General features: G+C 43.2%; 1 protein-coding gene across 15 annotated transcripts in view; it reads left to right on the top strand.

Moving 5' to 3' along the window:
• L3MBTL4 (L3MBTL histone methyl-lysine binding protein 4) overlaps positions 1 to 14,907 on the top strand; it is a 555,652-nt gene that overhangs the window by 183,076 nt on the left and 357,669 nt on the right. For all 15 annotated transcript variants that reach the window (XR_007921517.2, XM_051851406.2, XM_051851407.2 and 12 more), the window contains one exon: positions 4,027 to 4,118. Coding sequence is in view for 14 of the 15 variants with exons in the window: in XM_051851406.2 (XP_051707366.2) it covers positions 4,027 to 4,118 (92 nt within the window). In the remaining variant the exon portion in view is untranslated. The remainder of the gene's footprint in view (positions 1 to 4,026; positions 4,119 to 14,907) is intronic.

Below are 14,907 nucleotides of genomic sequence, written 5' to 3'. Positions count from 1 at the left end.
ATAAGCTTATGCTCTACTTAAAATTAAGCAAACTGGTTGATTTCAGCTAATGTAATCCCTGTGCAAAATAATGCAATAACGGTTGGAGACAGCAAAGGCGAGGCAATCTTTACAGAGTCAGGGAAGAGGAAGGGTCAGTTTACAGGCTCTTGTGGACAATTGTGGCTTCATGTTGTTGAGTAGTTTCCTTGCTTTCCCAAAGATACTTACCTCATTCAGGAGTTTTTATAGTTTGATATTATGTATTTTTGTTCTTATAAATCTTAAAAGTGTCTTTGCCCACTTAGGTAATCATAAAAGAAAGTCTCTTAGATACGATTTGCATTTGGTGAAATGGTAACATGTGACAATTGGAAATATGATTAAATTGAGAAATTACAGAGGCTTTCTAAGAACACGGCTGTTTTAGAAAACAAAGTATCTGTATTTGCTTTGGAGCTACCCCTGCTGTAATATTTTTGTAAAGTACATAATTGTAAGGCAGTAAAATGCTTGTGTGAAGATAAGGACCTTGAATGATCTTACCCAAGCATCTTCAGGGTTTGTCAAATTGCTTTCTCTGTTCAGCAAAATAAAACATCTCACGTTGTGGTAGAGATGGCAGCAAACCTTTTATTGCTGTAATGGACCAACAGACTGCAAGCTCCTTGATGGAAATCATACTGTGGTTCTTTTTTATTTTTCTTGTTTTCAAACAAAATAAGAAAATCCACTGATGAGAATTCTTAGTCTTATTTGATGAGTAAAATGCTTTTTACAAATCTCATACTTTAACAAATGTATTTCTTAGCAATGGCAAGTTAGTGCTGTGACTGTTGGTGAAGGTTGATGTCAATGTGTTTGCATATTTTTTTTACCTATAAATTGATAGCATGTTTCTCTTTATCTCCAGAGTTTAAATTACTCCTTTCATTGTCAATTATATATTTGGGTATCAAAGGAAAAATAATGTCTATTGTTTAGTTTTCATTTCCTGCCTCAGGAACAGAATTATCTATTCATTCCAGTGGACAAACAGCACAGGTTTGGGCACATTCACAGGAGCTCAGAAATCTTCTAAATGGTTAAAGTATACATGAATTCCTGCACAGCTGAATGGGTTTTGTGTTTGTAATTCCATTCAGTTGCTTTGTTGGCTTTAGAGGATTCAATGTTGAGTTAGAAGTGTTTCTTACCACCTGTCATCACTACTGCTAATGCAATGCTGATCTTGTACCACCCATAACTTCTGGAATGTTCTGCAGCATGATGAATATTTAAAATTCAGAAAGCACTTTTTGACCAATATTCTTCCAAGGAAATGTGTGCGTGTGTGTGTGTGTGTGTGTGGTTAAGTAGCAATATTTGTAGAGAATTTTAAAAAATGTAACAAGAAAGAAAATTTAGATTAATCTTACCATCTATGTATAGCCAATGTTAATATTGTGCTATTTCTTTCCAGTTCCTTTTCTATGGGAGCATGTTTGCAGATATGAACGAATATGTGCCTATTGCCCAATGTGTACATGAATGAATATTTTAATAATATGAATATTTTAATAATGTATATATTTTTATTTTAATTTGTAATTGAAAAATTATTATATATATTTATGTGATACAATGTGATGCTTTTTATTTAAAAATCTTTTTTATTCGTAAATTTTTTTTTTTTTTGACAGAGAGGACAGTGAGAGAGAGACAGAGAGAAAGGTCTTCCTTTTGCCGTTGGTTCACCCTCCAGTGGCCACCGCGGCCAGCGTGCTGCGGCCTGCGCACCGCGCTGATCCGAAGGCAGGAGCCAGGTGCTTCTCCTAGTCTCCCATGGGGTGCAGGGCCCAAGGACCTGGGCCATCCTCCACTGCACTCCCAGGCCATAGCAGAGAGCTGGCCTGGAAGGGGGGCAACCAAGACAGAATCTGGCGCCCTGACCGGGACTAAAACCCAGAGTGCTGGCGCCACTAGGTGGAGGATTAGCCTATTGAGCCACGGCGCCGGCCATAAAAATTTTAAATTTTAAAAAATTTATTTAAGGTACACATTTCATGTATTTCATATATATAGATTTAGGACAATGTGATTTGTTTTTCTTTTAAAGATTTATTTTATTTATTTGAGAGGCAGAGTTACAGAGAGAGGGAGACAGAAAGGTCTTTCGACTGCTGTTTCACTTCCCAAATGGCCACAAAGGTGGAGCTAAGCCAATCTGAAACCAGGAGCCAGGAGCTTCTTCTAGGTCTCTCAACGTGGGTGCAGCGGCCCAAGCACTTGGGCCATCTTCCACTGCTTTCCCAGGCTATTAGCAGAAAGGTAGATTGGAAGAGGAGCAGCTGGGGCACGAACCAGTTGCTCATATGGGATGTTGGCACTGCAGTTGGAGGCTTAAGCTGTTGTGCCACAGTGCCAGCCCACCATGTGATGTTTTTATACATGTTTATATTCTATAAAGATTGTATCAAGGAAATTAACGAATCTAGCACCTCACCTTTTTTTTTTTTAGCAAGAATAGTTACAATCTATTCTTTAAACATTTGTAAAAATTTATTTATTTATTAACTTGAAAGACAAAGAGTCAGAGAGACAGATCTTCCATCCACTGGTTCACTCCCCCAAATGCCTGCAGTAGCCCAGGCTGAGCCAGGAGCCTGGAACTCAGTCTTTGTCCTCCACATGGGTGGCAAGTACCCAAGTAAATGAGGCATCACCTTCTGCCTCCCAGAGTCCACATTAGCAGAAAGCTGGAATTGGAAATAGCAATTCCTATGTGGGTACAGGTGTCCCAAGCAGCATCTTAATCCCTGCCTCTGCCCCTTAGCAATTTTGAAGTTTAAAATACACAATCTTTAACTCTAGTCCCCATGTTATGCAATACATCTCTAAAGGTTAGTCTCCAACTGAAATTTTATACCCATTAATCAGCATTTTTACCTTTTCCATACCTTATTCCCTGGACCTCTGGTAATCATCTTTCTGCTATTTACTTTTATAGTTATGTAGTGATGTTTTTCCATCAACTTTTCTTAGAGTTTGACTAATTCATTTGTATGGAGTTCTAATTATTAGGACATAGAATTAAAACAATTATTAATTATTTTGCCCTTTTTTATTATTTAAAAATGACACTTATTGAATTGTAAGAATTAGCCATTCATCTAAAAAAGTGGAAAAGCAGGACAACGAAGACAAAAAAAAAAAAAAACTGGGAAGAAATGGTTTATAATTCTGGCATCAAGATTTTGATTTACATAATGTTAATCTTTTCAAATCTGCTACTGTTTACTAAAAAGCATCATTTTGTTTCCTAAACTGCTTTTTCTCCTCACTTAGTAGTATGCCATTAACATCCCCTTTCTCTGTCATTAGCCTTCCACAATGTAATTTTACTGCCTGTTATTACAATGACATATATGTGCAATGCATTTAATTAATCCCCCCTTGGTGGACCTTTAGATTCTTCCCAGTATTTCATTATTATGCAGAGTTCTAATGCAAAAACACTGCGTTTTTTCCCTTGTGCACATCTACTGTCGTTTCATTAAGACAAATTCCGAGAAGGAGACTTGCTGGTATAAACTGTAGGAATAGTTTTGAAGGCTTCATACAAATATTGCCACAGTGGGTTTTGACAGGTTGTACCAATTGACATCCACACCCAAAAAGGGTATGAAAGTGAAAGGAGTTCTAAAATATCTTCAGGTGAAGCACTTAAAATGCACCAGATCCCTTTCCAGAAAACCTGTCCCTGCTCACCCTCTCTGATGGCACCCATCAGAGAGTTGATCAGGCACTGTCTTGAGTGTGGGAAGTATTTTTAGCCTGTCCCAAAGCAGGAAGAGCTGTGTACCAAGTGGATTGGTGATTTTTTTTTTTTTTTTTTTTTTTTTTTTTTACTGAATGTTCACAGAGAGCGAAAGAGCAGGTTCTTACTAGTTTCTGGGTTTTCTGACTACCAGCTTCATCAGCCTGTTTCTTGCATTTGTCTTCAGTTAAATGTTATTTTTCTGTCACTAACTGTTTCAAGAAAAGTTACTGTGTTTTCTCTTCCAGACCTTTCCATGGTTGACCATGAAGCGTGGTCTTGGGAGCAGTACCTGCAAGAACAGAAAGCAATAGCAGCACCTGTTGAACTGTTTTCCAAGGTTAGTCACTGAAGGGCTTATATTTTTTTTGCAAGGAATCAACACTTAGGTGTGGGGAGCAAACCGGACTAGACTGAGTTACTGGAATTAAGACTTATTCTATGCATCTGCTCTCCCACAATATGGCGCTGGGAGAGAAGTAAACAGCTTCCACACAGCTGCCTCCAGTTCAACTAATAAACTGTAGGACTTGCTCCTGATTGGAGGAGAGCAGCGTACTCGGCGTGTGGGCAGCCGAGTTGGGATTGGCGGAGGAGGACTATAAAGGAGGAGAGAGACGGCATGCACCAGGAACATCTATGGGGAACATCTAGCTGAAGGAACACCTGTGCAGCCCCCGAGAAGAGCCGGCCGGCGGTGTGCCGCTCCCCTGCGGAAGTGGGGAAAGCGGCCAGGGGGAACCGCCCTTCCACGGAGGTGGAAGGGATAGTAGCCAACCCGGGAAGAACCAGCAGCAAACCCGGGGAGGGCCGAGCAGATGAAAGAACAGCGCAGGGTCCTGTGTCGTTCCTCCACGAAGAGGGGGAGCGACACTTAGGAAAGTTAGTTCAAATAAACCCATCTACCTAGATAGCCCACTGACCTACCTGAATTTAAAGGCTGTACTGGGAAGTGACCTCATGAAAGCCTGGATGTTTCTGCATGTGCTGCAGTTGGGACTGCCTGTGCTTGAAGCACATCACCAACACCTGCCAATTCTGTGATCTTGGGAAGTTCATTCAACCTGTCCGTGCCTCAGTTTCCTCATTTGCAAAGTAGGGAAAGTATTCTACCTGCCTCTTCAGGATGTCAGAGGGCTAACTCAGTTGTTATATGAAGTATATAAGATGCAATGGGCACTTAATACACAGCTAATGTTAGTCTTTATTTTTATAGCTGGTGGTACTTGCATATGTCCACTGAGGGCTCAGGTTGGAGGGATCCATTTTGCTCTGTTGCATGGGAGTTGTGGGTCAAGCAAGATGTTGGAGGAGACAGTGACCCGCCTTGGATCACGTTCTGCCTGGCTACCTAGATGCACAGAGCATGAATCACAGTGCAGGCACTTGGTTGGCCAGCCACAAGGGCCTGCTGACACAGGGGCTAATCTTTGCCCAAGGCCAAAGCTCATGCTGCCCTTTCTCTTCTTCTTGATCTGGGTTTCCAGTGTCTTTATATTACATTTTAACCTATTGCAATAAGCTAAAACTTTACTTTTCATGACCTCTCTTGTGTTGCCTTTAGTGTTTATTATCATGTGTAAATGTATTGGTTAAGGAGAAAAGGGGAACCAAGGACTGACACTTCAATTAAAAAAAAAATAGTTAATGCCCTTTGTTGTCTGGGCAGTTCTTCACTGACCAAGCAGTGTGAAAGGTTGTGCTGGAGTATTGGTTGGTAACTCCCTGCTTCACAGCAGACTCTCCTGTGGGGCTTTGGAAGGCATAAGCATGGATTTTCTGGAGACCTACTAGGTCAGAACCTTGGGAACTGGGCCTGGAAATGGGTAGTGTGAGAACCTCCTTGGGGCATTCTGTGTGCAGGCTCGAGGCCATTTACCGTGGAAAGACTAAATACCAAGTGATTGTTGCTCAGCCATCACATCCCTACTACTCCAGTGTTGCAGTCACCTGAGGTAACTCAGGCTGTGTGTCCACTGGAAGCATGTAAGTCCATTAAGCTCGGGGATTTCTTCCACCTTTTTTTTCCCATGTCTGCTCACAGTTCCCACCATACTGAGCAGGCTCATGTGACCAGTGATGTTGAATATTTTCTGGGAAACTGCTTCTTAGTTCTCTGAGAAGGACTTAAAGGGGCTTGACTTGGACCAGCGCAACCTGGGGTAACTCGGTGGCCCTTTCACCTGAATGCATCCTGTGCCCTGCATGCAGAATCACTCAGGTCACGATGTAGAGTAGGTCAGAACAGGAGGTGCCTATGGCCTGGCAGATACCATGACGCCCGAGGACAGGTCCAGGGTGTGACATTCACCCAGAGGATACATGGGATGCTGAGGCCTTGATAGCATCACTGTCCAGGTTCTGAAGATGGCCAGGAGTTGTAATGAGGAAGAGACAGTCAGTGATTGCAATTGGACCTTGTTTGTCACAAAACTAGCTTGAATGAAGCTGTGTCCTAGGAGTCATATTTGTGCTACTTTCTGTGACCAGGCTCCCAGGGCACATGTCCTCTGTGACGTCCACACAGGGCTACATCAAATACTGAGGTGTGAGGCGAAGTGGACGATTTCTCCAAGTAAGACATAGTTTTGGCTGCAGGCAGCAATGTATTAGATTTCCTGTTAGGGGCTGTGTCGACCCTCATCTCAGCCAGCAGGTGTGTTTACTTCATTCTCAGAGTTTCCCCTTTAAGATACTTGAAGGTTAATCAGCCACAGCAAGAACACTTATAAAAGAGAGATTTTCTCCCCCACATTCTGAATATCCTTCATTACTTGGTGTTGACTAAAAACCACCATAGTGCAGGTATGGGATTTGTGCTCTTGAAGTGAATCATCGTGGCAAGGCTAGGTTACAGTCGTACGTCACAGAGCTTCCCCCTTGACTTCATAGGGAGGAAAGCACCCAGCAGGAGAAGGGCAGTCTCAGGGCTGTGGACTGGAAGGCTCCCTGTGCAGGGTGGGGGAGTCTGGGACTGTTAGAAAACTAGAGTGTGACATCTTAGCCTGCCTTTCCCCTTCCTCATAATCAGAGTCAGGCGACTCATGTTGTTTAATTCTGTGCGTGTGTCTAGTGGTGTGCAGACCAGACTGAACCACTGAAGAGTGTGTGACTGTTTTAAATTTCTGCACAAAGCAAAGTAAGGTGTTTTTTTATCTCTTATAATTTGTTTTACCATCTTGAGTAATGAGTACAGAAGGATATAAACATCTTCTGTTGACATAGTAAATTTATTTTTTAAAGATTTTTATTTATTTATTTGAGAGCTAGAGTTACATACAGTGGGAGGGAGAGACAGAGAGAAAGATATTCTTTCGCTGGTTCACTCCTCAAATGACCACAACAGCTGGAGCTGGGCCCATCCGAAGCCAGGAGCCGGAATCTTCTTCTGGGTCTCCCTTGCTGGTGGTGCAGGGGCCCAAGTACTTGAGCCATCCTCTACTGCTTCCCCAGGCCATAGCAAAAAGCTGGATTGGAAGAGGAGCAGCTGGGACCAGAACTGGGGCCCATATGGGATGCTGAAGTGGCAGGCAGAGGATTAACCTATTGTGCCACAGCCCTGGCCCCGACACAGTAAATTTAAAAACACTTTCTATCCATGGCTTGTGAAATGTACCTATCTTGATTTGATTTAAATATGAAATATTGGGCTTTTTCTGTCATTCAAAGTTGGTATGAAGAGCTTTTCTCTCTCCTCCCTTACTGCCAGTCCTCCCAACTTCACATGTAGGTCCTCAATGTGTTCTTTTCACCCTGTTGCTCATCACATCAAGTCCTGGAATACTGGGGATTTCAGCCTCCATCAGGGCCTCAGCTGCAGTCTCTCCAGGACAAAGCTGCTTCCTGCCTGTCAGGTTGGCCCTCATGTGGTCCTTCTACGCAGTCTTCATCCAGGTTCGAAGGGCTTTGGTTCTCTCTTGCTCTTGCTATTCTTCTCAAGGTGCTCCTCTTCCATGCAACTGTCCCAGCCTGTCCACCGTGGCCTGTCAACAGGTACTGACTGGGTGGCTGCCGCCACCTGTCCAGTGCACATTGGTGGTGGTGAGGGTTGGAAACAGTGCAGTAGTCACAGAGAGGCCAGAGACAGCTCCCATGTGTTTGGCCTTGAGGAGCACCTGGACCTCCATCCTCAGCAGCCACTTTGCTCTGGCTAGTCACACCTGTACTGGCCAACCTATGACCTGGGGGTGCAGCCCTCTCTGCAGCCAGTCCCACTACACCACACATCTTCCTGTCCTCAGTCACTGGCAACAAGGCCAGCTCTGCCTTTTATGCCCAAGCAGGGTGTTCCCGCCTCTCTAGCCAGAGTGAGAGTGCCAGGAATATAGACTGGACATAGGGTTAGGTACCTGGAAGGCAAGGGCATATTCACATTTTTTGAAATAATTTTCTGTTTCAGAACAAAATAAAAGTAACCATGAGAAAAATTAAGTTACTTGAGCTTCTTTATATATCATTATAAATTAGTAATAAAATTTTCATTTGAATTCCATATAGCTAGGGTACATATGTGTTTCTTATTGCTGACACAAGTTATCACCAACTTCGTGTCTTAAAACAACACATTACTCCACTGTGCAGGAGGTCAGGGCCTGGGGTCTGAAGTGGTGCAGCAGGTTAAGCCAATCCTTGTGATACTGGCATCCCATATCAGAGTGCTGGTTCGAATTCTGGCTGCTCCACCCCCAAATCCAGCTCCCTGCTGATGCACCTCACTTTCTGATCTGCCCACTGCCTTTCCAGACTTTCTCTACCATATTCTCACAGAACCAATTTTCCTTCCAAGACTTAAGGCTTCCCCCATTTTCTCCCTTTTTGAGTCACATTTTTCCCCTGGCCAGCCTCTGCTCCCTAGTTTCTTCAGTTCAGTCATTGTCTTGCTGGGATCTTCAGCAACCTGTGCCCCTGCTACCCTTTGCCATGCAGAGTCCCAGCTCTGGATGAATCTGGGTTTGCTTTGGGTGTCGAGCACTGCTGGTTAAGGAGACCCCAGACCTTGCCTCAGCTTCATGGGCATCTCCTGTCTGTGTTGTTAGCCTGGGCTCTTGTTCCCCAGGACAGCAGCTCTAAACCCTCAGACCTCTTCTCTCCCTGTTGCTGGAAGCCATGACTTCCCTGGAGGCTATGGTGAGACTTGAGTTTCACCCTGCACACATCACTCAATGCCCTAGTCCTCCCTGTCTCCCTTGTGGACTGGAATAGTCTGCCTCCTCCTTGTCTCGCTTTCTTTGGGTCTGGCTCCTGCCATTGTTGCTTTTCTAAAGCTTGTCCTCCACGAATCATCTGGTGTGACCCTGAAAAGTTTCTTCTCTTCTGCCTCTTCCCCTTTGGATTACAGATATGTTTAGGTCTCTTCTACTTTTAAGAATACAACTGCCCCTGGGTTCTGTGGTCCCCTCACTTACTGATATCCTTAGATGAGTCCAGATTGCTGAAATGTTAAACGGCATTTGTTTCCTCTTGATTTTTTCTCACCTTTTCTATCTGCTACCTCTTCCACTTGGCCTTTTCTCCCACCCCTCCTTGACCCTGTCCTGCAGAAGTGACCTCTAGGAATTCACAGGCAAACACTTGTACTCCCACCATGCAGACTCTTACCGAGTCTTGGTTTCTGATTTTGCCAGTTCCCCTCCACTCCTTGTCAGACTCATCCCATGTTCCTTTTCTTCCCTGTGGCTCTGTTTGGGCTCCACTCTGCATGGCACCCCGGCCAGTTCAATCCCGCCCCCACACAGTGCAGTTCCCAGTCTCTTGCCAGGTCTTTTTCCTGATCTCCCTGCCTGCTCATCTGGATGGCACACGGTGCTCCCCTTCGCAGTGTATCCAGCCCAGTCTCAACTCACAGTCTCCTTCTGTGCGGTCTTCTTCCTGTGAATGTCCCTCCTACAGCATTCCCCGGGAGGCCAGCTCCATGCCTGCCTCTCTTCTGCTCTGCCTGCATTTGGCTTCCAACCTGCTCAGCTTCTGCTTTATGATCATTCAGTGGCTTCTCTCAGTCGCTGCCACTGCTCCCTTGATTTAGAAATAAGCCCTGGCTAATTTTTTTTTCACATGAATTTTTAACAAGAGTTTCTTAAAAGCCTCTCAGTCCAGGCTAGTCTTTCTAGCATTCTGTGGCCAGAGTGATCCTTGAGGGCCAGAGTTGTTTGCATAATGTGTGTACAGTGTCATTGGCTGCTTGTTCTGCCACTCTGGGTCACATGGAGGTATATTTGCCTCTTGTAGAACTATGATGTCCTTGAAGACGAAATGGTTTCCTTCCTTCCATCTCTCCTTCCTTCTTTCCTCTTGTTCCTTCCTTTTCTCCTCTGTGCTTTGTGGTTCTCAGGGGGATGTGCCTATGACTGTCCTGGTGCTTTTGTGTGTGCTGCCTAATTCAAGACCTTCCAGCTCTTTCCCCCTCACTTTCTGGACTGAGGGCCTGGGGTGCATGTCTCTGACTCAGCATATTCACCTGAAATGGCAGACACCGTCTTCTGCTGCCCAAGGATATCCTGAAAACTACTGTGTGATGGTGTCCAGCACATGGCAGTGGCTGACATACAGTTCATTTTACTAATGGCAAGAAGGTCTAGAAATTGCTCTTTCTCCCAGGTCATAGTCCGTTGCTGTGTCCAGAACTCTTTCTCTGTGCCGTGATCTCTGGCCTCCCCTTTCCTTCAGAACGCAAGCCCTCCTGGTCTCCCTAGACTTGGTGTTGTCAGGACCTGCCAGCCTGCCCTGCACTGATCTTCTGCACTTGGGTGAGTGCCCACCTGGGAAGTTACCATCATGCAAGCCTCACCTGCTTGCACTCTGGTTAGGCTCTGCCTCTTGTGTGGTGAATACAGTGACGGGTCTTCCTGTGGTCCTGTGAGCCTTTCTCTCTAAAACAAGGCACAATTGGGACAGAAACGGTGGAGTATTCTCCTCTCCGTGACCTCTTGCTTTCAGGGGCATCTTTGAGCTGCTGCTCACCCCATCTTCTTGTGTCATCCATTTTCCCTTCTTAACACCTAGCAGAATCTATTATGAGTTTAGACAAATGGTGTCCTGATAAGGAAATCCCAGCCATATCTAGAATCATAGAGTTGAATTTGTTTTTGGAGGAGCTGGGAGTGGTTGGGGAACAAAGACACGTTCCTGGTTTAACCTTCTAATTATCCAAGTAGAAGACAGCCTCATTTGAACATGTCTCTAATCACTCTGTCTTCCTTGCTTGAAATCTCAGCAAAAGGAATAGCTTTTTCCTTCTAAATTTAATTTCTTCATCCAGCTCTGTGCTATGTTCTTAAAAGTAATTTTTCCATATATGTGTATATGTTAAATACATTCTGAATAATCTTTGCATGTTTTGATAAACTCTGGGTTTGTTTTTTTAGCTCTGGAGCAGAAAGATGCTTCAGTGAACATCTCTGTTTGTTTTAACTCCCTCTAACACTGCATGAGATGCCGAGAACCTTTCAAGCCAACTGGTCATCAGATATCAAATTAATTTTCACTTATTGAGAATACCCTCCTTGTTTTAAAATAAATATTCCTTAGACAGCACTTTAAATATTCATCATGAGCCAAGTAGTGACCATGTGTGGCTTCTTGAGCTGTTGTACAGACATACCTCATACATTCTGATAAGCTGTGGATCGAACTATAATTGGAATCTATATTTCCTTTTTTTGTTTTCCTAAAGTGTTTACTTATGTGATTATCTTTTGTTTTTATTTTCTGTATACATCTTGTCGCCCCAGTTTTTAAGTTAGCTTCATAGGTATTTAACATATCTCCCTGGAAACAAAAACAAAACATCTTTTGAAAATACAAGTGTTCATTATATTCAGAAGTCTCATTGCAATTTAAGTCACAAGGCATATGGAAGTCAAAGAAGGAAATATGGTTTTAAAAAAGATAATGTAGCCTTATAATATGAAGTCATTTAAGCTGATAATTGCTGGGCCTCTGAAGAACAAAAGGAATTCCCATTCATGTTTGTTTCTCATAGTCTCCAGTATTTTAAGTTCTGGGGCAAAACTGAAGCTATATCCTTAGCTTGTGTACTTAGAATTGGCGTCTCTGAAATGCTTGGATTCAAAGTTCCCGCGGTGCTCTAACATCGAGGGTCTGAAGTCTGCATCTAGGCAAGCGGATCAGGGTTGCTTTCTTGTTCCTGGGAAGGCTTGAAGCCCCTGGAAAGTCTGCTTATCTGCAGTTCCAGCTGGAAGCCGAATGTCAAGTTCAGAGCTCTTCATAGGAAGAGAAATTAAAAGAAGAAAATGTGGCATTCCAAATCAAGGAGAGACATGACTCTTCTCTTTTAGTTAAAGGAAATTTATATTAGAAGTATCCTTGTCTTTTTTTTTCCCTGGGAGAGGTTAGTCATTTGCAACAAAATGTATGAATTTATTGTTTAAGATACCAGATGCAGAGGATTCAAGGAATGTGTTTGCCTGTGGCCAGTGAGTCTTCAGATAATAACTTTAAAAATCATTCTCAAATTATCTTTATATTGTCCTTTATTATATAGTGACTGGGTTCTTTCTCTTTGTTGGTCTGGGTCCCATCAGTGTGTTACCTGCTCTGGTATGTAGTGTCTTTCTGTGTCAGAAATTACAGGCCCATTACTGGTCAGAATACATATTAGCATATTTATTGTGCAGCCGGGTTTCTTACTTTCCATAGGTTCTGGGGAGATGAGAAATTTTGTATCTGAGATTATAGCAGAGTAGATTCACAAAAAGCCAGTAAGAATTGGCTTATTAAACTTATTAAAGTATACTTTTTGTTGAGCCCTGAATTCTATGTTCTGTATTTGTAGAATGCCTCTTGTATAATCCTGGCAGCAGTTTGGGATTCTGCGTTCAGAATTAATCTATGAAAAATGTTCAAAATAACAAGGAAGTAGTCTCTGAAACGAAAGTTTAAAAATACACAATCAACCATCCTTCATTCCATCTTAACTGAAGCTTTGCAGCAAGTTGTGTTTAATTATGTAGGTGATGATTTTTCTCCATTAGCCTAACAAATAGATGGCAAAAATAGGCATCAATTTGAAAAAACAGAAATTGAAGCAAGCCTTGCTGCCTGGCCTGTCTGTACAGGAAGAACAGCTGTAGTGAACTGCTGGAACTGCTGTATTCTGTTTACTGAAGTCCCCAAAATATGTCACTTCGTCAGTGGGTGAATTAACAACTGAATCCCTTAAAGGATATATAGCCACCTGGCTTTCAGCCGTGTGTTTTCCTCTTTTTGTTTTTGAGTTATAGATTCCTTTGAACATCTAATGTTAGCTATTTATAATATCCTAGAATAAATGATTGTATCCCTTTGCATGCAAAATTTAAATAAGATTCAGGAGGTTTTGAGAATCCCTGAAGACATCATAAACTGTACTCCCATCTCCACCATTAAAAACAGCTACACTGAAGTGTAGCTTGAACCAGACTTTAAAAAATCACATGTATGAGTGTGTGTGCATGTGTGTGTGTGTGTGTGTGTGTGTGTTTTCAAGTTCTCTCTTTTCTCTCTGATTGAAATAAGAGAAAGCCAGCAGGGGGTCTAATCTTGATCAATCTGCTGTTAGCTTAAGTGAAAATTGTAAAGCTTCCTGAGGAAAAGCAAGTAAGGAATTTTATAGCCTCTAACTAGTCTTGCAGGATGTCACAGTGAGCAGGTTTTATGATGGAACGATTCATTGCAAGATTTCTGGAAGAACACTGAAAACATAGCAATGCCCCAGGAGGTTGGAACTGAGAAGCAGGCACATGGGGTTGTTCACGGGCTTCCCAGAAAGTCTGTGAAGGGTATTGGTAGCTATTGTTCACATTATAGAAGAAAAGATTATCTTACTATGGAAAACTGGAGAGTTTCTTCCAAGCTTGAAACATGAGTGACAATATAAAACTCCCTGCCTTCCTCATCCTCCTTCCAGCCATTCAGCAAGTGCTGCCTGTTTTCTCTCCTAACTTGTATTGAATCTGGCTCCCTCCTTCTATCCCCAGCTCCTGCTGTGCATTGGTTGAGTCCTCATTGTAAGTTGGCAAGGCTGCTGTAATGCTCTGGGATGTAGTGTAACTTTGCAGTTAAGTGCACAGTCCAGGGCTGAAATTCACATTCTAAATGTGTACTGATTCACTATGCAAATGGAGCAATTTCTGAACTACTCTGAACGTCATGTTCTTCCCCTGGAAAATAGGAGTTGTAATATAATTAGTTTCAAGACTTCAGTAAACCAGGTTAGGGTGGCTACAAGATGGTGAAATAGGGAGGGAGCTTACTGATAGTCGAGAAAAAGATAGTTTAATAAAAGTGGAGACAGTGAGGTCTCAGGGAAGAGTTAGGGAAAAAACTTCACAGGGAACTCTTCTGGAATTAGAGGGACATGGTGGATCTACATGGAGGACACAGGCGCCCATGGCTTGGGAGCCCAGCTGCCAAGAATCTTCTCCCGCACACCAGCGCTGGAAAGAGAGGTGAGACGGAACCGCAGTAGCCCGAGACACTGGCAGAAAAGTGGCAGGAAGAGCCTAGAGGGAACGAGGCTTGAAGCCCTGTGCAGGAAAGTACACCAGCTTAACTAGAGGAGAGGAAAAAACAGAAGGGACGGTACAGACACGATTCTCTCTCACCACACACCTTACAAAGGTGTGTGAGAAAATAGAGCAGGCGCCATTTTTGAAATATGTAACAGCTGCACCAGCTTGAGGCTGCACCTACCCTCAACCAAACAAAAAAACTTGACTCAGGTTGGGAGTAATAACAGAAAACTAAGACCTAGTGAATGAGTGGAGCTTATGAATAAAAAATTAAGGGTATGTGGGAGAACTCACAGTGTGGCTGAGATGTGAGTAGTCTCTGTGTGAGATGCCACAAACTCGGTAGCCTTGGCTACCTGGTGAGAGACATTGCAGGGGAATCTGAGCTTACACTGAGGACTGAACAGATCCTTTGTGTTGTCCTTGGGACAGAGCAGACTAATAATATTCCAACTGGGGCTAGCGCTCAGGCACTGATTGCCATCAAGGAGAAGAGTTCAGCTGAGCAGAATTACTTCCCTTCTGACTGAAAAAAAAAAAAAGAGGGAGAGAAGATTTACCATGGCAAACCTGGGTGTATTACCTTTGGCACACCCTTAACCCTGAAGAACTGAATAGAGC

This window comes from Oryctolagus cuniculus, chromosome 10, assembly GCF_964237555.1.
Source record: "Oryctolagus cuniculus chromosome 10, mOryCun1.1, whole genome shotgun sequence".
Classification (NCBI taxonomy): Eukaryota; Metazoa; Chordata; class Mammalia; order Lagomorpha; family Leporidae; genus Oryctolagus; species Oryctolagus cuniculus.
Note: the sequence above shows the minus strand (reverse complement) of the source record. Positions and strands in the feature narration are given on the sequence as shown.